This window comes from Rhinatrema bivittatum, chromosome 1 (genome assembly GCF_901001135.1).
Source record: "Rhinatrema bivittatum chromosome 1, aRhiBiv1.1, whole genome shotgun sequence".
Taxonomy (NCBI): Eukaryota; Metazoa; Chordata; class Amphibia; order Gymnophiona; family Rhinatrematidae; genus Rhinatrema; species Rhinatrema bivittatum.
The window spans coordinates 540,717,663-540,737,593 of NC_042615.1; the positions used below are offsets into that span (position 1 = coordinate 540,717,663).

Consider the following 19,931-nt stretch of genomic DNA (forward strand, 5'->3'; position numbering starts at 1 on the left):
AACTTTATCTAAGTAACTTCAGCTAAGTATATATTTAGTGGCATGCTTAACAGGTTAAGTGCAGCTGAATATCCCATCTGGGATATCTGGGTAACTTTCCCACCTATCAGCCTGTTGAACATGGACCAAATAGCTACATCTATCTGTTCAGTGCTGTATGTGTCTAGCAGCTCTACAAAAATCACAAGCGGTAGTATTCGTAATCTTGAATTCATAGCATCTAGTACAGATTTATTTCAACATCCAAACTAACAGGGTCATTTATCAAAATGCGTTAGGGTGTTATCGCGTATGTTAGGGCCCTATCGCCCGCGATAAATACCACATTGCAAAATGTGTATGCAAATTTAAAATTAGTATTCAAGCGGGAGGATTAAATGGAAATGAGGGTCAGTTAACGTGAATTGCGATAAAGTAACACCCGCTATTGCGGGATTTAACTATACCTTTTTTCTGTGTGTTACCAGCCGAGACGATATTTGGTTCAGGGGGCAGGGAGAGGGAGAGAGAGAGTGCCTGAGCCTCTATGGAAGCTCACTTATATTTGAAAGTTTTATACCACTGTAAGAGGGGGCATTATAAACTCGGGGTGAGGTTTGTGGTGGTGAAAGTTATGTTTTTTGTGAGCCTCTCCAGAGGTTCTCTCTATCTCTCTCTTTCTCTCTCTCTCAACCTGAACTGACATTCGTAATAAAGTAGCATCTGATGTGGTATTAGCCTAATCATGCCCCCCTTTTTTTTTTATCATGGGCACTATTATCTCTCTCTATATATAGCAAAATGATGGATCTAGTTATAAGGGAGAATCTAAAAAAAATTCAAAGAATTTAGTAGATAGCATTATATTGCTGGCATTAGAGGGGAAAAAAAATCAGATAGCATGGAAAGTGTAGCCTGAAACTTAGAGTAATACTAATTTGGTCAACCCAGCATTTGTGACCCATGAACCTCAAATTAGTGGTCTATGATGTGTTTGGGATTTTGTGAGCCCATCCTGCAAGTTAGAAATCCTGATACTTTATTCAGTAAGAACCAGTCTCTATTGAGCTATGGTGCATGAGTCTTCATTTACAATTATCTGGGCTTCTCACCGCTATTTTTAAATTCGGCTCTCAGCTCGGCCCAACCATGGTCCACAAACTTCAGCTCCCTCTGGAACTCAGCTAGGGCTGGCATAACTGAGGGTGAGAATTTCTGGGAGGTGGGCAGGATGGCAGGAATCCTCTCTGTTTCTCACGCTGATTGGAATCATTAAGCACCATAGGTTGCTGCACATCTTCTATTTCCTGCAGCTGATTGGCTCATTCTGCTCCAGAAAACCAATCAGATTGGGGAGGCAGGAGATAGCAGCCATGTGCTCAGGTTACTACAGATGAAGGGGGGGAGGCTGACTGAGACAGGAGAAAGGGAAGAAAGCAGAAAGAAAAGGGGAAGGAAAGCATAAAGGAGTAAAAAAGTGGAAGAGGAGAGAGAGAACAGGGAGAAGGAAAGAGAAGGAGAGAAGAACGGAGGGGGTGCAGCAGAATGAAGGGAAGTAGAAAGAAGGGGAAGGGATGTATCAGAAAGGAAGAAAGGGGGGAATGTAGAGAAGATGAGATGGGGAGAGGAAGCAAAGAGATGGAAGGGAATGCAACAAATAGGGGAAGAGGAAAGAAAAAGATAGGAAGGGATGCAGGAAAGAGGAGGAAAGTAGAAGCAGGAGAGACGGGTGGAGGAAAAGAAGCAGAGAGGAGGATGTGGAAGAGGAGGAGAGAAGAAGGGAGAGTACAACAAAGAGGAGGCTAGAAGGGGAAGAAGAGAGGAAGATCAGCAGAAAAGCAGAATTTAGGGTAAGTGAAGAGGAGAGAGGAGGAGTAAAGAGCATAGAGAGTAGGAGAGAGGAGGGCAGGGAAAGAGGAGAGAGGAGGGGAGAAAGAAGAAAGAGAAAGCAGCAGGAGAAAAGGGGAGAAGAGGGGAGGGAGCAGCTGAGGAGAAGGCCTGGAGTAGCATTCTGACTCTGAGTGTTATATCAGTAAGACAGGAAATGAAGAGCAAAACTTGTGACTTTGTGGTCAATGAGTCTGCTATCCAATAAGCCAGGATTTAATTTGGGGTTTTTTCAAAGCTCACCCAGCGGATCTTGAATTATGGATCATAGGTGTGTGGGGTTTTGATTAAAATGGAGGGATGTGGCCCATCTTTTATGTCTATAAATCCCTTTATCCAAATAGAATCTATGCATGCTTTAAGTGCCAGAGGATGATATGAAAGCAGATTTCTCGTGCCTGAACATGATTAAATAGTAAATACTACCTAAAGAAACCATCTGTCTTGAGGAAGCTATTAAAGTCTTTTCATTATTAAAGGTGAGTAAGGATTACTATACTTAATCCTACGCATTATTTCTTCAACTTCAAATATCCTGATATTTTGGGGGGCAGCTAAGATCCAGAAATGCACTGTACTTGATACAGTTAGGAAAAACATCATTCCTGTTTACTTATATAAGGGAGAGAACAGATTTAGGGAGGATAACTACTGGATTTGCGAAAAGTGGACACGCAGAATGTTACTCTAATATTTCTAGTATTTTATAAACTATGCAGCGGGTTGCCACACAGTTTTATGAAATACTGGGTAGTTCATCTCTGAAAATACGTGTGTGTATGTCTTGGTACACACGAAGATTTCTAATATGAGGAAAGCGCATAATTTCTCTACCTATTTTATAAACATAAGCGTGGATATTTTAAGTGTGGAAAAAATATAATATGTACGCGTAAAATCCTAATTTATACGTGGAGGCAGATCTATTCTAAAATACGCACGTGCACTTAAAATCACCAGTTTGCTGATACTTCTGTTAGTTGCCCAAGTTCATCTCTGGTTTATGAAGACCCTCTAGTACTTCATCCTGAACTTACCCCAGTTCAGCCAGACATCCCACCCAAAAATAGCAGACAGCAGACAAGCCTGCTATCAATTCCACTAGTTAATTAGCTGATATAGAATTGCACAAATACATTTCCTAATGTATTCGCGTAAATCTCTTATAAAATAGCAACTTCCATGCATACCTCTTGGCCCCGGCCAGGAATGCTCCTAGGTTGCCCCTTTCTTGGACAGGTAAATGTGCATGTGGAACTTAAAATACGCATGTCTTTTTGATGTTTATAAAAGAGCATGTACGCAAGTACAGGATACTTATCTGCATATATGCTAATTTTCCACGTATAACCTCTTTGAAAATTTACTTATTAGATTCTAGGCTTGTAATAGTAATTTTATAACACACCACATAAAATTTGCAAGCTGTTTTATGCCCAGGTTAAATCAATGTTCATAACAAATTTATGCCTGTAATTAGCTTTGAAAGTTATTCAGGCAAAACCAGGTGCACTCTAATTACACCTGCCATTTGGGGAACGTAGTTTTGACGAGAGAATTTACGTATATGCTTTTCAGAATCCAACAGTATGTGCGCAAGTCACAAACCTGCCCAGACTGCACCCTCTAGAATGCCTCTCCCCTATGTATGTACAAGTTATCACGCAGTCTGGTAGGTGAACCCACTAGGCCCACACTGACAGCTGGTGGGCAAGCCCTTGCTGGGAGAGGAGCAGGAGCTTCACCTGTACTAGATGGCATCCAGGTCCAGGCCAAAGGTCAGGCTAGGCATCGAGCAGAGAGTGGTCAGGATCCAAGCAGGGGTCAAAACCGGGAAGTCAGGCCAAGATAGACAGGACTGACAGAGAAGAGACACCGAGCGACAAGACAGGCCAGAACAGAAGAGACAAGGCAACGAGAAACAGGGCAAGGACAAGGTATGGAGGGCAAGGCAAGAGCACAACCAGGCAAGGCAAACAGTGGGCACACAGGCAGAAACAACAAACCACAGGAACTGCAAGACAAGTATGGGAAGAAGCAACATGAACTGCTGGGCATGAGGACCCATTGCTGAGGCAATGATCCAGGGCTCCAGCTGGGCTTAACTAGCCGGGGGGGCCATGATGTCATCAGGGAGCGCCGAGTCCTGGTTCCCGCCATGGGACCTGTAAGAACTGTGCGGGAGCGCACACACATGCCTTAGGGGTCAGTACGGCGCAGCCAGAGGCAAGTGCAATGGCGGGAGTCATTGTGAGTCAAGCTGCATTGGGGATGATCAGCGGTGTCCAGGGTGAGTGCGGCTGCTTGACAGAGCCGTCCTGCGACCGGCCAAACGTTCCACAATTACATACATGCAATGTGTATGCACGCAATTTTATGCGCATCTCAATGGTGCTATTTTCTAATGTGCCATTTCTGCGGATAGCGCACTACTTCACTTTTAGAAGTCCCTTTGAAAATTACCCTCATATAGACTAAGATGCTGGTAATGTCCCTCTCCCCTCCTTCCCTCCTCCTGTTCAATTATATTATAAACAAAAAGAAATTCATATTCTGTGGATGTACATTTTCCAAATTTGACTCCAAGTTTCTGAAGTATCACATTTACCATTCGTATAATCAACGGTCATAGGGAGGGTAATTTTCCAAGGGATTTCCATGGGTAAAGCAGTGTTTTATGCACAAAAATGGCCTTTTGAATAATTGCCTACCTGATATACAGGTAATCTTAAGTGCATACATCACATTCATGCATACGTTTATCTGGACTGACTGGAAGTATTCCTAGGAGAGAAGCTGGAGAGGGGTTTGGACCTGCATGCATACTTTTGGTTGGAAAAAGTATCGGGCAGATTGTATATCGGCCATGCGCGTAGAAATCGCCCCTTACGCTCATTAGTGCCAGGCCCTGCAAAATGGGCGGGCCGGGGGTGGGGAAGGGCAGTCCAGGGGGCAGAGCGGGACAGGCCAGGACAGCGCCATTCATTGCTGTCCCAGAGCCTTGAACGCTGGCCAGCTGCCAGCGCACACAAGTTACTTCAGGTCAGGCCCTGAAGTAACCTGTAGAATAAAAGGTAAAAAAAAGCTAAAAGGGCGATTTAGAGGGTGGGGAGGAGGAAGGGAGGTTAGGTAGGGGGTAGGAAAGTGAGCAGACTGGGAGGGAACTGGGTGAGCCCCGATCTCTTCGCCATTCGAATTTGCATATTTTTACTTCCCTTGCGCGCGCTGCCCGCACATACGAGCACGGATTATAAAATCCGGCGTGTATGCGCGTGCGGCCCACGTATTTTATAACACGTGCGCGCCAGTGTGCGCATGTTATAAAATCAGCACGGCCATGTGCATGCGCTGGGTAGCGCGTGCACATGGACGCTCCTGCACATGTTTTAAAATCTACCCTTAGGTGCTTATATTTTCACAGGAAATGTGTGTGGCCATTTTTGGTGGTGTAACCTGTATGGGTATATTTGGTGGGATAATTTCCAAAGAAGGCTTATGTGTGTAAGTCCACTTTGAAAACCGGTCTAACATGTGCAAGTAGTTGCCAAATTTACTATGCAAAATATTACAAAATTATCCCATTCTGTTCTCAGATTTACCAGCATTTACTACTTAGATTTCATACATGAATTCTGAGTTACAAAAATGCAAGTCAGAAAATATGTTTTGCTCAGCTTTTGAAAAACAAACTCACAGAACCAGGCTCAAAAATATGTGAAATTTTAGTCCACTTGTTCCTTATCTCTCCAGCCCACCTCTCAAAACTACTTATGTCTATCATTAGAAAGAGAAAAAAAGGTGTTTTAAATGACATTAACTATGACAATGTTAATGTGACTGATAGAGTGGTTGATTGATTTGCCAGTAATGCTAAGGCAAATACTATTAGCGTACAAAGGGAAAACCGAAAAGTGCACAAGAAGTGTAACTCAGCCCTGCACCTTATCCAGTTCTTACTTGCTCACCACCACTACAGTGTGCACTCCAGTTCCCGCTGAGATTGAATGACACCTGCCCTACCATCAGCGTAACACTCACCGCTTTTCCATTCTCAAACCATCGGACGGTGGGGACTGGAATGCCGGCTGCCGTGCACTGCAAGGCCACTTCAGAGCCAAAGGTGACATTGAGTGACTCGGGAGACTTCAGAATCCTGGCGACAGCTGCTGGGAGACAAAAAGAATGTTAACGCTAATGGTTGGGTTTCCAGGAAAACAACAAAAAAAAAAGCCCAGTCTTTCATGTTAGGAAGTTTTCACAAAAGGTGAGGCAGGTTCAATTAAAAATAAAAAACAAAATCCACCAGATGTGCAGATTGAAGATTCACTGAACGAGGTGGCACCGTGTAAATCAGAGAGGTAATCGACATTTTGGACAGAGCGTTATGGCTTCTCTTCTGCTGTGTTCATCATAGGCATGTAGACAAAATGCATGCAGAAGAGTAAATCATCATGTTACAGAGCCAGTTAGCCCCAGCGTGGGGGTTCTTTCCTCATAGTGAGCATGCTACTACTATAGCCACACTAGTGTGGCAAAAAATAAGGACGGTAACTTTAAAACGGGTGTGCGGGTGCCCATGTAAATGTGTATGTTGGTGCTTGGCCAGATCCATCGCAAATTTTGATCCTGTGTGCAGATAAGCGCACATGTTATAAAATAGGCCGGGCGTGTTATTTATGCTCCCGATTTTAAACGTGTACGTGCATGTCAGGAAGATCTCGGTTTTGAGATGTGCAAATGAGGAAGTTTTATTTTTATAACAGGTGTGTGTCCAGAACAAGACCATTTTCACCAGCTCATCTACCAGTCAGTCTATAGCTAGGTCCTCATAACCACCCCCTCCCCCCTGGTTTTTTTGGCCTGCATTACCCCCAGTTAACCCTCAAACGCTTCATAGATGGCTGGAAATAGTTTTATTTAGACTTACACCTCATCCTTAGCAGAAGTAACTTTGCACTGAAACACACCTGGATGCTGTCCAGGCTCTTAGCAACATGTGAGCATATCTCTCAGCCCCGCCCCAGAATGTCCAGGCCCACATCCTGCCCCTTTTTCTCCCGATGTGAGATATTTACGCATCAATACTTGTGCACACGTGTGCGGTTTCTAAAATCGGGTGGACATGGCCATGTATTAGATGTGCGCCTATCTCCTGGTTTTTGCCATGCGTATGGCTTTTAATATTCATCTTAAAATGTGTACCAGGTAAACTGGTGTTTTATTATGCATGTTAAACTTTTACTGACTCGCATGGTTATATATATATATTTTTTTTTAGCTCATGTTTTATTGCATCTGCCCCTTTGTGGAAGGGTAAGAAGAGAAAGTGTAGACATGCCAGAAGGAACAGATAAAATTAAAGCTGAGGTCAAACTCAGTTCACAGCTCAGACCTTGAACTTGGAGTTACTAGATAATCCACCTTTTGAAGAGGCTCCAGTTAACCAAGAGGACAGGTCCAAAACAAGGAACATTACTAAAGGATCTGCCTGTGAACTCAGCTCTGAATAGCCCCATCTCCATTACAAATCTGAAAAGCAGAAATTCTCTCCCTTTTTCTTAACAGAAGATCCCATCTAAAACATCATTCAAAGAAGTCAGGAGCATGCTGAGCAGAGACCACTGACACAATGACGAAATCTGCAGCATGGGTGTCACCCAAAGTCACAGTTGCTAGGCAGATCTCCTCTAACATCAAATATTTCCAGCAGTCAAGCATCTGCTAGCTGAAGAGAATATGATTTAATGCTGGAAACCTGCTGGAACTCAAGTTGAGGAAGAAGAACAAGTATGCATTTTATTAGTAAGTTTCTAGAAGGAAAATATAATCCCCACATGGATGTAGGCTCTATTGGAAATGCAAATGTCTGTCACGTACCATAGATGCCGTCGCTTTTACATAGTGAGCTTCAGACACAGTCATTATCGTGCAGTTTTGTCGCTAAATACAGTGGCATGTTCAGGTGATTCCAAACTCTCATTCATCACAACACAGTCTCCTGGAGGTCCAGAAACTCAACTCTGGTTCTTATGATGCACACAGGCTAACCAAACCCAGAAAATCAACCGGGAACTCCATCCAAAGGAATGCAGTGTATATGATAACTATTCATGGTGGCTGTCCTGAAAGCCAGACCTGTTCATAGACCTCAAGGGCCAGAGTCAGTGAGAATGTGCATAAAAAGTAACTTTTCAGTTTACAGATAGTTTTGGGACTACTCCACAAACTTCCCAGATGCCTGAATTTATTCACCATAGATTTTAATGAGAGAATTTCAGCGGCAAAGGTTGAATGTGGCAGAACTGTTAGTTCTACTGTTCTGGTGGTGGTGGTGGTTTGCTAGTTTTAGTTAAAAAGAAAGCAGACTGCAAACAGAGAAAAAAGGGTGGATTTTGCAGGTTTTTTGTCTGTTCATCAAAAAATGTTCTCATTAAGAAAAATGCAAAGATAGACATTTTCCACATATTTTTCACATAGAGAGGTTTTTTTATTTTGCTGCAGTTTTAATATTTCAGCCTTAGAATTTCTCATTTTAATGACCTAACGCAGTAATATTTGCAAAATAAAAGTTTTTAGGTAATTTAGGTGGCAGATGCAAGAAGCAAAAAAACATGATTAGCCCCTAATTTTCATTTTGATTTTTATTTCATTCCAAAGCTTCTTTTTTGACTTCTTCATTTCATTTGTTACAGTTCTAAGTAACCAGGCCACTGCAGTCCTGATCCTTATTCAGAACAGCATATGTAGGAAGAATACATAAAAATATAAATAGGTAGCACAAATGGCTAAAGATAGGCCTGATAGATATTTAAAAAAATAATAATGATAGGAAGTTAGCCATAATTAAAGCTGTAAAATTGTGAGACAAAAATCTTTTAGGAGAAATATGAGAACTTAGAAAAAGACTAAAGAAGGCAAGAAACAATACAAGATGACATTTTGAACACCAATCTAGAGAGCACTGTTGCTTTAGCTGTTCAAAATGTTCAGATCTTCATCTTTAAAAAAAATAGTATAGATAAAATGGGCCTTCTTCATTAGACTGTTTCTATATTCCTTTCTCAAATACATGTGTACAAATATATAATACGCCAATAAAAATTGCTAAACCATAAATAAACAAAATAGAACAATACCATGACCACTAGAAAACCTAGACCAGATTAATTTACCTTACAAATCAATCAACCCTCTCAGAGTTAAAGGCTCTCTGGTTTTGCCTCAGGCTTTTAGCTCATAATGAATTGCATTCACTGCTGGTGAAGGCCATTCTGTTGGAGATTATTGATCAATGAATAGCTGTGATTAAAGAACCTACTGAAAGCCTCAGGGGGCAATCCTAGTAAGATTTTCTTTCCTCCCATTTTGAGTATACAGTAATATAGCTCCTACCTGACCAGAACTTCAGTACCTCAGCTGACACTGTTTGAGAAGATCCCTAGTTGCTGCCTGTGATCACTCGATGTAAAACCAATCATATTGTCCCAATTTTGCAGGGCAACTGATCATAGAATTTGTTACTTTGCTTGTATGAGGGCCAAAGCAATGGCGAAATCTGTATACCAGAATAGCCTTCAAACTTGCATAATCCTGACCTAGATGATCAATCTCACATTTTAATTTTCTAAACTTGGTAAGGATTTTAAGGTCACAATATTCAGAATTTCCAATTAATGATGCGTTTCTGATTTATAGATTCTAGAATTGTTTGCATTAAGGAGCTGTCCTGTGCACTGGTATCATGTTATTACTTTGAAAGTCTAAAAATAAACTTTGACTTTTGAAATGCATAACATTAAAATAACCCCATGTTAAATGTAAATAGATAGCTAATATCCTGTGTAACTATATAAAACCAGTATAGTACACAAACCCATTTCTAAATAGAGAGCAGCTTAAATTACTCTGCAAAGCAAAAATGCTTTCTGCACTTCCTGGGAACTGAATGGCTCAGGGAATGGTCACACCACTGTTACAGAGCCTTTCACTTCTAGACCACCCATTCAAGTCCCAGCTACAGTGACCCATGCAAAGTGAGATGGTGGTCTCATCCCAGTTCCAGGAGCCATAGCAGAAGTTTCCAAATCACAGCAACTCTCAGATCCCTATGAATCTATGAATTCTGCATCCCTCCGTCACTAAGGGCATGGTGAGAAGATGGCACAGATCAAAGGGAAGCAGCACAGGAAAGAGAGGAACAGTGCCTACAGATTAACAAACAAGTTTAGGAGAGAAACAGATAAAGTTCTGGGTGGATTAGGTACCCAAACACCAAAATAAAACCCATGTTATTAACAACTGGAAACAGAAATGCCAACATGCATAACAAAATATTTAAAACTTAGGGCCTTATTTACTATGCCATGATAAGCAATTAGCTTATTTGTTCGTTTTTGCTGCAGGCTTTTTCTGACCACACTTTTTTTTTTTTATTGAACTCAGAGGGTCTCTCAGTCTCTCCCACTGAGACAAGCTGCAGCAGTGGCATTTTGCTGCTTATCTTACCCCCCCCTGGGGTAGGTTGGTGCAGGCACAAGCAGGGTGTGGGTGGGAGATAGTGTGAGTTGGTATTTTCAAACAAGAAGCAGCATCACTAGGAATTGTGCTTGCTCAGGCTTCCAGTCAAGTCTTTTCCCTGCTGTTTCATTTTCTTGTGCACACAGAGCAGTCTCAGTTGTAGTGTACATCAAGGCACTGCACAGTGCATCTGTGGGCAGTTTTCCAGACTCACATATGTTGGACAGCAGTGCTCTTTTAAGCCAAATCCCTAGTAGGCCTCTTTTGTAGTTAAATGTTTGGTGTGTGCACATACAGAGGTCTCAGTTGTAGTGTACATCAAGGCACTGCACAGTGCATCTGTGGGTAGTTTTCCAGACTCACATATATTGGTACAGAGGTGTTCATTCACCAATAAAGAAATAATTCTTTTAATTGAAATCCCTAGTAGGCAGTGACATTAAATCCATGATGTCAAGGAAAGGTAGACGTGGTCAAGTGATTGGTACTGGCAGAGGAGGCACTTCAAAAGGCAGTGCCTGTCACCCATTAAAGTTAAAAAGGGACCTGTTCCAATCTAAAATCTCTGGAGGGGCAGGCAGTTCCATCTGGAAAAAAATGAAATTTAAAGATGATGCACTGCCACCACCTGTTTCTGACCCTGTAGCTTTGGAGCTGAGGGAAGGGGAGGCTGAGTCATGCAAGACAAAAGGGTGAGACCTAAAAGCAGCAGTGTGACAGCACACTCGACTTAGCGTTGAAAATGTAGCACAGACACTGTTTGCTTCTGATTCCGATGAAGAATCATCTTGTGTGGGATTCTCATCATCAGAAATGGAAGAAGTAATAGCTGAATAAGGTTTAGGAAGATTAGTTAGTTCTGTCTTAGCCTCCACCAGTGCTGCAGGGGAGAGATGAAACTGATGATAATGAGGAGGAAAAGCAGTCAGCACAGGCACAGAGTGTGACTGATGCCCCTGGCATTGCTTCTCAGGGTGCACCCACCACTTCACCTCCAGTGCCAGCATCAACCCCAAAGGTTATAGAGAAGGGATCACAAAAGAAATCTGTGATCTGAGCCACTTTAAAGTGACGGAGGACCCGCGTTTTGCTCAGTGTAAATACTGTGCCAGGGCTATTAGCAGAGGCAAGCAAATGGGACATCTAATTTTGGCATGATGCATCATATGCAGAAGCAACACCCAACAGTACTGCCATTTGGGGATGGTGGCAGTTCCAGTCAGGGGACCCCTTTTTCCTGGCAGCATAAAGTGGTTGAAAAGGAGCAGAGTCACCCCACGCCCTCAGCACCTTCTAGTCAGGTGGCAGGCCAGCAGCCCCCTGCCATATGTCAGAAGCAACAACCCATCATGGAGGAAATGGGTGGTGTTTGGTAACGCTATCCCGGGCAAGGAGGCAGGCAGCCTAAAAAGTTGTAACCAGGAGCATCAGGGAAATGATTGCCCTTGATGACCAGCCCTTGCAGGTAGTGGAGAATGTGGGTTTCAAGCATTTGCTGAAGGTCTTAGTTCCAAATTACAAAGTCCCCTCCAGAACCACATTTAGCAGAAAGGTCATCCCCAGCCTGTACAACCAGTGTCGCAGTTGCATCCAAGCACTGCTAGCTAAGGCACAGGGGAGTGTGCATTTCACCTGCGATATCTGAACCACCATGAATGCTGCACACTCTTACCTCTCCCTGACAGCACACTGGAGGGACCTGGTTGAGGCAGGGGCAGGCAGCAGCTCTATTAGTGAACAAGTATCAGGGTGGAGGTGGGCTTTACTGCACACGCACCTGATGGACAAGGCATATACCTCAGCCAATATTCTAGCATGCATCAGACAGATGCTGGCGGGCTGGCAGCTATACCAGCGAGACAGGAATCTTCAGGCAGGGTTCTTTGTCACAGACAATGGTGCAAACATGGTAAAGGAAATATGCGATGGGCGCTTTCAGAACATCCGATGTTTTGCACACACGGTAGTGAAGTCAGCTCTGGGTTGGAGTCCAATCACCAAGAGAATGAATACCTGCATACGTTAATACACAAGTGCAGGAACATAGCAGCACACTTCCACAGAAGTGTGAAGGTGGGGCAGGTTCTCCGACAAAAGCAGACTGATTTGGAGATGCCCCACAAGCGTCTCACTCAAGACATTGGCACCCGGTGGAATTCCACCTATATGATGCTGCAGAGGTTAGTGGAGCAGCAGACACCCCTTCATGAACTTTCTGCGGCCATGGACATAGGTGTGCAGAATCCCTTAGGGCATCATGATTGGTTAGTCATGAGTCAGCTGGTAAAAATCCTGCAACCCTTCAAGGATGCCAGGGAGGAGCAGAGTTCCAGAAGTGCCACCTTGGCTGACATCATCCCTATAGTTAATTTTCTGGAGGAAAATTTGGAGGGCTTTAAACAGGAAGAGGGAATGACAGCAGAGGTGCTGCATTGTCTGGACTTTTTGCAGAAGCAGGTGCAAGAGAAATTAAGACCTTTAACAAAAGACCACACATACATGCTCGCCACAGTCTGTGATCCCCGTGTGAAAGGGAAACTTGCCCTACAGTCTGATTGTCTCACATTTGTGAAGGACCTGCTGTTAGTAAAAGTTCGTGAACAGGAGCGCCATAGGCAGAGACAGATTAGGCATGAAGCAGAGGAGGAAACAGCGGGCACTTCAGAGAGTAGTGCAAACCCAAGCAGGAGCAGCACTCTGTCAGTGACAGTTAGTACTTCGTTCTCCACTTCAGTACGCCAAAGCCATGTTACCCCTAAAAAAATCATCTGTTCTGGAACGGGCTAGAGTGAAAGCACCTGGCAAGAAGGACTCTCAGTCCACCCAAGCAAAGGAGACACCAGCACAAATGTCAGTGACATGGTATCTCACAGAGCCCATAGAGGACATGCAGACAGATCCGCTGGCATATTGGGCACACAAGTCCACTGTCTGGCCACACCTGTGTCCAGTGAATGTATATTTTCAATGGCAGGGGATATCATGAGCCCTCACCGCTCAAGGCTGGCACCAGAGTTGATGGAAATGCTAGTGTTTTTGAAAATAAACATGTCTTTACTTGGGTTTCCAGATTTTCTCTGTGAATGGAAAGATGAATAAAAGCAATTTAAAGCCTTGCAGCAGCTCCAACTGCCTCATATGCTCCAGATAATATCAGCACATGTACCTGACCTCAAACGCTATGCCAGTCTGTCCACTGTCCAGCACTTACGTCACCTGACCTCAACCACTATGCCTGTCTGTCCACTGTCCAGCCCCTTATGTCACTACAAGGGCCTGACCTCAAACGCTGTGTCTGTCTGAGTTTAGTTCTAGTATTTCTAATTTCAGTTTCATGTATTTGTGCATCACTTCTTTACAGAATATTCTTTTTCCTGTTTTGCAACATTTGGAATGTAAGAACATAAACAGCTGACTTAAGATGTTTGATTGGAGCTTGCATATTTCATATGCTCAATAGTTTTCATGACCTTCATAATATGGACCATTTTCCCTAAATCTTTCTTAGGTGCCAACATTAATGTTTCTAGTACTATAGAAAACTGGTGGTAGATGCACTCTAGTTTATCCTCTGTGTTCCCATAGTTTACAGAGGCACTGTGTAGGGTACAAAGTCAACATAGGTTGATATTGTAGATTTGGACTTGAGTAGCAGTTTTCTTATTTCTGAGAGCTTTTCAAGTTCCTTTGTCATCAGCTGAAGTGCATAAGCAGTTAATAGCTTCTGGGTAATCACTAGACGCCAACGGAACCACCACACCTTCGAGGCCAACCCATTCCAGAGAGCCCTTTCCTACACAACGGAAAGGGAACTCTCCCTGGGTGTAGCCAGCCTATCTCTTAACACCCGCCAACCCATGTTAAACCGCTGTTCACATGGAAACCTCCTCCACGTCACCACACTTTGAAGGCTCGTGCTCCACTCTAGGGGCCAAACCATTCCAGGGAGCCCTTTCCTGTGCAAAGGAAAGGGAACTATCCCAGGTGTAGCCAGCCTATCTCTTAGTACCTGTTTACCCATGTTGAACCAGAACCGCTGTTCACATGGAAACCTCCTCCACGTCGACTCGCCACACTTTGAAGGCTCATGCTCCACTCTAGGGGCCAACCCATTCCAGGGAGCCCTTTCCTGCAGAAATGAAAGGGAACTCTCCCCGAGTGAAGCCAGCCTATCTCTTAGTACACGTTGACCCATGTTGAACCAGAACCGTTGTTCACATGGAAACCTCCTCCATGTCGACTCGCCACACATTGAAGGCTCGTGCTCCACTCTAGGGGCCAACCCATTCTAGGGAGCCCCTTCCTGCGCAAATAAAAGGGAACTCTCCCTGGGTGTAGCCTATCTCTTAGTACCCGCTGAACCATGTTGAACTACTGTTCACATGGAAACTTCCTCCGCTTCGGCCTTCAAAATTCTCATTTGCCTATATGCTACATCCACCAGATTTTAAAAAACTAGTGAGAGCTCACAAGACGCCAACAGAACCACCCCACTCTAGGGGCAAACCCATTCTAGGGAGCCTTTTCCTGCACAAATGAAAGGGAACTCTCCCCGGGGCCAGCCTGTCTTGCCCCTATCAAAACCACAGGGACCTGACTACCTCAGCTCTGCCAGCCTGCCTTGCCCCTATCACCTTTCTGCCACTCTGCCTTGCTGCCATACACCAGACGACTCACTCTAATCCTTGTGGTGTTCTTGCCACTATCATGGTTCCTTAGTGTGTTGGTGCAAGTCTTTCTGCTGCTTTGTCCCTTAATCAGTGCCTTGTGTTTTTTTCTGACACTCTTTCTGCTTGCTATGTTCCCCCTTCATTATGCTGTAGGATGTTGATGCCACTTGTCTTGCCACTTTGCCTGTCATGCTGCCTTCGAAGGTTCATGCAACTGTTATCAGTACTCTCTTTTGAAGCTGTGGTATGTTTTTGACACTCTCACTGCTGCTTTGCACCTCTGTTAGCACTCTTGTGGACTCCTGGTACCTCTTTGCCCCTTTACAGTGCCTTAGGCTATTCATGCCACTTTGGTGCCACTTTGCCACAGTCTAAGTACCTTGGAGCTCTTTTCTCGTTCTGATGATTGCTCCCAGAAATTTCATCAGAATTGATAAGAAAACCCCAATTCTGCAGCCAAAAATAGGCTGCAAATACTTCCCTCATTTACTTTAATGGCAAACGAAAAACGAATAAAACTAATAAACAAATTGGATTTTCCTCCTATGAAATTAATGAAATGCATTTGGGTCCCAGCAAAATGAAAAACGAATTGAAACAAATGTTTTCCTTCTGCACATCCCTAGTCCTTATAGGAACGTGAGTGCAATCAGTAGCCTCGCAAGATAGAGGCAAAGCATGCAATGTGATAGAAATCAGTCATTATTTGTTGTTAATGCTGTCTGCTCAGAAAGAAAGAGATCTATTACAGTGTTTTCCTATGAAATGTAGTCAGGAGCTGCATAATACCTATGGAGGTGGCAGACTTACTTATTCCAACCGTGATCCCTAGAGATATCTGGAAGGTGCCAGTGGCCAAAAATGTCAGGGTAATAGTGACCTTTATGTTGAGGAGCGCTAGGAGAGCGATCCTACTTCCTGGGTGATGTGTGTCCTTGGGCCACGGCTCGACCCCAGAGGAACTCTGAAGAGGTGCCGTGGGAGGCGTGGCATGCCCGAGCATGGGCTGGACAGGAGCAAGGCTGGAGAGAAGACTGGGAAGACAGGCCCTCCTCCGGACCTGCACGCTTTGGAAGACCCAACAACGCAATGTTGGTCTTGTGAACAGTCCTCCGACCGTTCCCAGCCCTTTCGGACCTGCCGCAGGGTACGGCACGAAGCGGCAGGCCGGATGGAGGCCAGGGCAGCGAAGACTGGAACATAGAGGTACTGACGAGACTTCAGGAACGACGTAGACTCAGGCATAGGTGTGGACTCAGGAATGAGGTGCTGGATGCATAGACGTGGACTCAGGCACAGACGTGGACTCAGGACGAGGTACAGGTTGCACAGAGGTGGACTCAGGAATGAGGGCTAAAGGAAGACATGGGCACTGTCCCTCAGGGCGCCCTACTCAGGCCACCCGCAGGACTGAGTCGTGGACCACCCTGTCCCATGCGTGCTCTACACAGCCCAGGAAGGCTGGTCGCAGACCACGCTGAGAATGGGAGAGCGCAGGGAAGAGGAAGCGGTGGTTTACTGCACTCTTGGCACTCAAGGCAAGTTGCTGCACTCCAGGCAGCCAAAAGCTGGTGATGCACTCCTGGAAGCCGAAGACGAGTTTGCTGCACACTGGCAGCCTAAGGCAGGTTTAAAGCATCAGGGTCAGGAACAAACACGAAGGATACTGGAACAAGAGACAGACCTTGGGGCTGGAACATGGACATCTGGAATAGCAGGTAACATCAGGACTGGAACACGGATACTGGATCAGGAGACAGACCTTGGGACTGGAACAGCAGGCGGACATCAGGACTGGACGAGGAGCTCCAACAAGTAACAGGAAACACAGGCCTTGCAGAAGTGCTGGACCACAGACGACTCCTGGAGCGAAGGATCTTAGGAGTGACCAACACCTTGCGAAGGCAAAGTTAGACTGGACGCTGAGCCCTTTTGTAGGGCTGATGAGGACAACGCCCAGGGAGGGGTCAGCAGGGGGCCACACCTGGCTGGCCCTTGAAGAGGAGTAGAGAGGCGCGCGCCCGCACCCTAGGATGCTGGAGAGAAGAGAGCTGGAAGCTGGTGGTGTCCTCAGCCCAAGGAAGTCAGGCAGGCAGCGGAGCAGCCCTGCCCTGAAGCTAGAGAGGTGGCAGGCTGCTGGAGCGGCTTCCAGCTGTGAAGACAGAAGCAGGAAGCAGGAAGGGAGGTAAGGCTGGATGCAGGGAGCTGTGGGAGCTGTAGCAGGCTGCAGGCACCGGCAGGGACGGCTTCCCTGCCGGGGGAGGACCCGGGCTGAAGCAGGCACCGGCAGGGACGGTCTCCCTGCCAGCCGAAGACCCTGGCAGTGAAGCAGGACATCGGGGGAGAGCTGGAGCAACAGCAGCAGTCCCGGCTGCATGGAGGAGCTCCCAGCGGCATGGAACAGCTGCGGGGACAGCCCCAGCTGATTCAGAGGAAGCAGCAGCGTCAGCGGCCCGACTGGCCGCGAAGGTAAGAGCCTGCCCGCGCTCCTCGCGGGCAGGATCGCAACACTTTATGTGTAATGGGCCATAGGAAGGAATGGAAAACAAAATGAATGTAATAAATAGAATTCATTTTTTTCATGGCACCCCCTCCATTTGTTTTTCGAAGGCCTTATGAAAGAAATGAATAGGGCCCCATTCATGTTGGACTGCCCTTTCATTTTCAACAAATGCACATTTTGAAACTGATTCTTTGCTCAAGGCTGTAAGACTCAACTTCACCAAGTAAATGCCTCCAGATCTTTGACTGAATTTGGCAGCATGGCTAGCTACTTTCCAGTTTGTCAAGTGAATTCAGCTGGGCTTCTAGATTCAGTAGCTAATAATGTGGTTGAAGCCAACTGACAAACTGGAGCGCAGCTAGCAGGGCTGTCTTACAGCTTTGAGCAGGAATCAGCTTTGAAATGGAGCTGGTTTTCTGAATGAGGCATGAATGAATACATAACTATCTCAACTTTTGTTAATGCAACAGGCTACTTGTTCAGTTGCCCTGGTGAAAGAGTGAAAGATTCCTCTGAGGGAGCCATGATTAAGTGGAGAAACAAAGGACCTGAGATTACGACCACACCGTCCCATTCAGTATGGGATTTTAGAACATGAAGAGCTCATAGATTAAGGAAAATTTTTAATACAAACAGGCCGATACAATACTGAGGTGCTAAAAATGTGATTCCGTTTTGGGTGCCCGCTGTTTCAACGCGCACACAGCCACTTCTCCTGGGCATGCGATAGAATATTTAAATTAGGGGGCTGTGCTGCCAAGGAGGCGCTAGGGACGAATGTGCGCCCCTACCGCCTCCTTGGCAGCGGGTGCCCAGGAGAGGTGGCTGACAGGTGGCTGTCAAGGATTAGGAAAACAGACGCTCAGTTTTGCGAGCATTCATTTTATTAACCTGTGAACAGCCACAATATTAAGTCGGAGGATGTACAGAAAAGCAGTTTTTTCTCCTTTTCTATACATTTTTTGGGCTGTTCAGAAATTAACGCCTGCTCTGGGCAGGTATTAATTTCTTAGAGGTAGATCTTCAAAACATAAGCGCGCGAACAAAAGCACACCAGATTTTATAAGATACGCGCGTAGCCGCGCGTATCTTATAAAATCCGGGGTCGGCGTGCACAAGGCTGCACAAAATCGGCAGCCTGCGCGCGCCAAGCCGCGCAGCCTGCCTCCGTTTCCTCCGTTTCCTCCGCGTCCCCCCACCTTCCCCTCCCTTCCCCTATCTACCCCACCCCCCAGCCCTACCTAAATCCCCACCCCTACCTTTATTGGGCAAGTTACGCCTGCTTGAAGCAGGCGTAACTTGCGTGCGCCGCCCCAGCATCCCCGGCACAGGCCGCAGTGCCGGGGGACACGGGACCACCCTCCCGGCCCGCCCTCGAACCGTCGCCATGCCCCCGGACCCGCCCCGGACCACCCCCTGCCCCCAGACACGCCCCCAAACACGCCCCCTCCTGCCCTTTTATGAAGCCCCGGGACTTATGCGCGTCCCGGGGCTTTGCGCACGCCGGCGGCCTATGCAAAATAGGCGCACCGGCGCGCGAGTGCCCTGCACACGTAAATCCGGGAGGATTTACGCGCGCAGGGGTTTTAAAATCTACCCCAAAGCGTAAAAATGTGCGGATTGGGCGCATATTTTTTTTGGATCTGGGGCGAATAGCTAATAGCCTCATCAGCATGTGTTTGCATGTGATGAGTGTTATTAGTTTTGCGAGGGGTTGGACGCGCTTTTTGGACGCGCTAATCCCCTCATGGTATAAGGGGTTGTGGACGTGCATCCAAAACCCGCGTCCAACCGCAGGTTAAACACTGCTCTCAGCTGAGCGCACTGTATTGTATCAGCCTGAATGTCATTAAGCCAGGCTGTTTATGATAGTTTTCATATTTAGAAATGGGTTTAGGAATGCTTTTTGGCTCACTATGATTTTAACTAAAGGACTGCCATTTGTAGTTGAAATGAAATCTTTTGTATGATCCTTTTTCAGTCCCAACTTTTTATGTGACAAATTAGTTTATATGAAGCTAAGGTAAATAAAATTAAAAAGTAATATAATAATAAAGATTTTTTATATGCATCCTTGTAAACAAGGATTTAGGGGAAATTCACTGAGGTCATTCATAGCGATTGTGATTTGCCAAAGGTCATAAGGAACAACTGTGTGAGAAGGAGGATTTGAATGCTGGCTTTTCTGATTTGCACATTACTTCTCAAATAACTAAGCCACTCTTCCACTCGCTACCTCTGCTTACAAGTACATGCACTATGAAACAGCACACATATTTGTAGCCAGCCTGAAGGAGGGCAATTTCTACACAAGCTGTTTATGTGGTTGTATAATGACCATTCTTTGCACTAAAAAGTGATTTCTCTAATTTTTC

The 19,931-nt window shown here is 45.4% G+C and overlaps 1 protein-coding gene across 2 annotated transcripts in view; it reads right to left on the reverse strand.

Moving 5' to 3' along the window:
* The window catches only part of MUSK (muscle associated receptor tyrosine kinase), a 235,091-nt gene that overhangs the window by 108,023 nt on the left and 107,137 nt on the right, over positions 1–19,931 (reverse strand). The window contains exon 6 of one of the 2 annotated variants that reach the window (XM_029614825.1): positions 5,905–6,029. In XM_029614825.1, the coding sequence (XP_029470685.1) occupies positions 5,905–6,029 (125 nt within the window). Of the gene's footprint in view, positions 1–5,904; positions 6,033–19,931 lie in introns of both variants that reach the window. The other variant, XM_029614815.1, reaches the window with a different exon arrangement.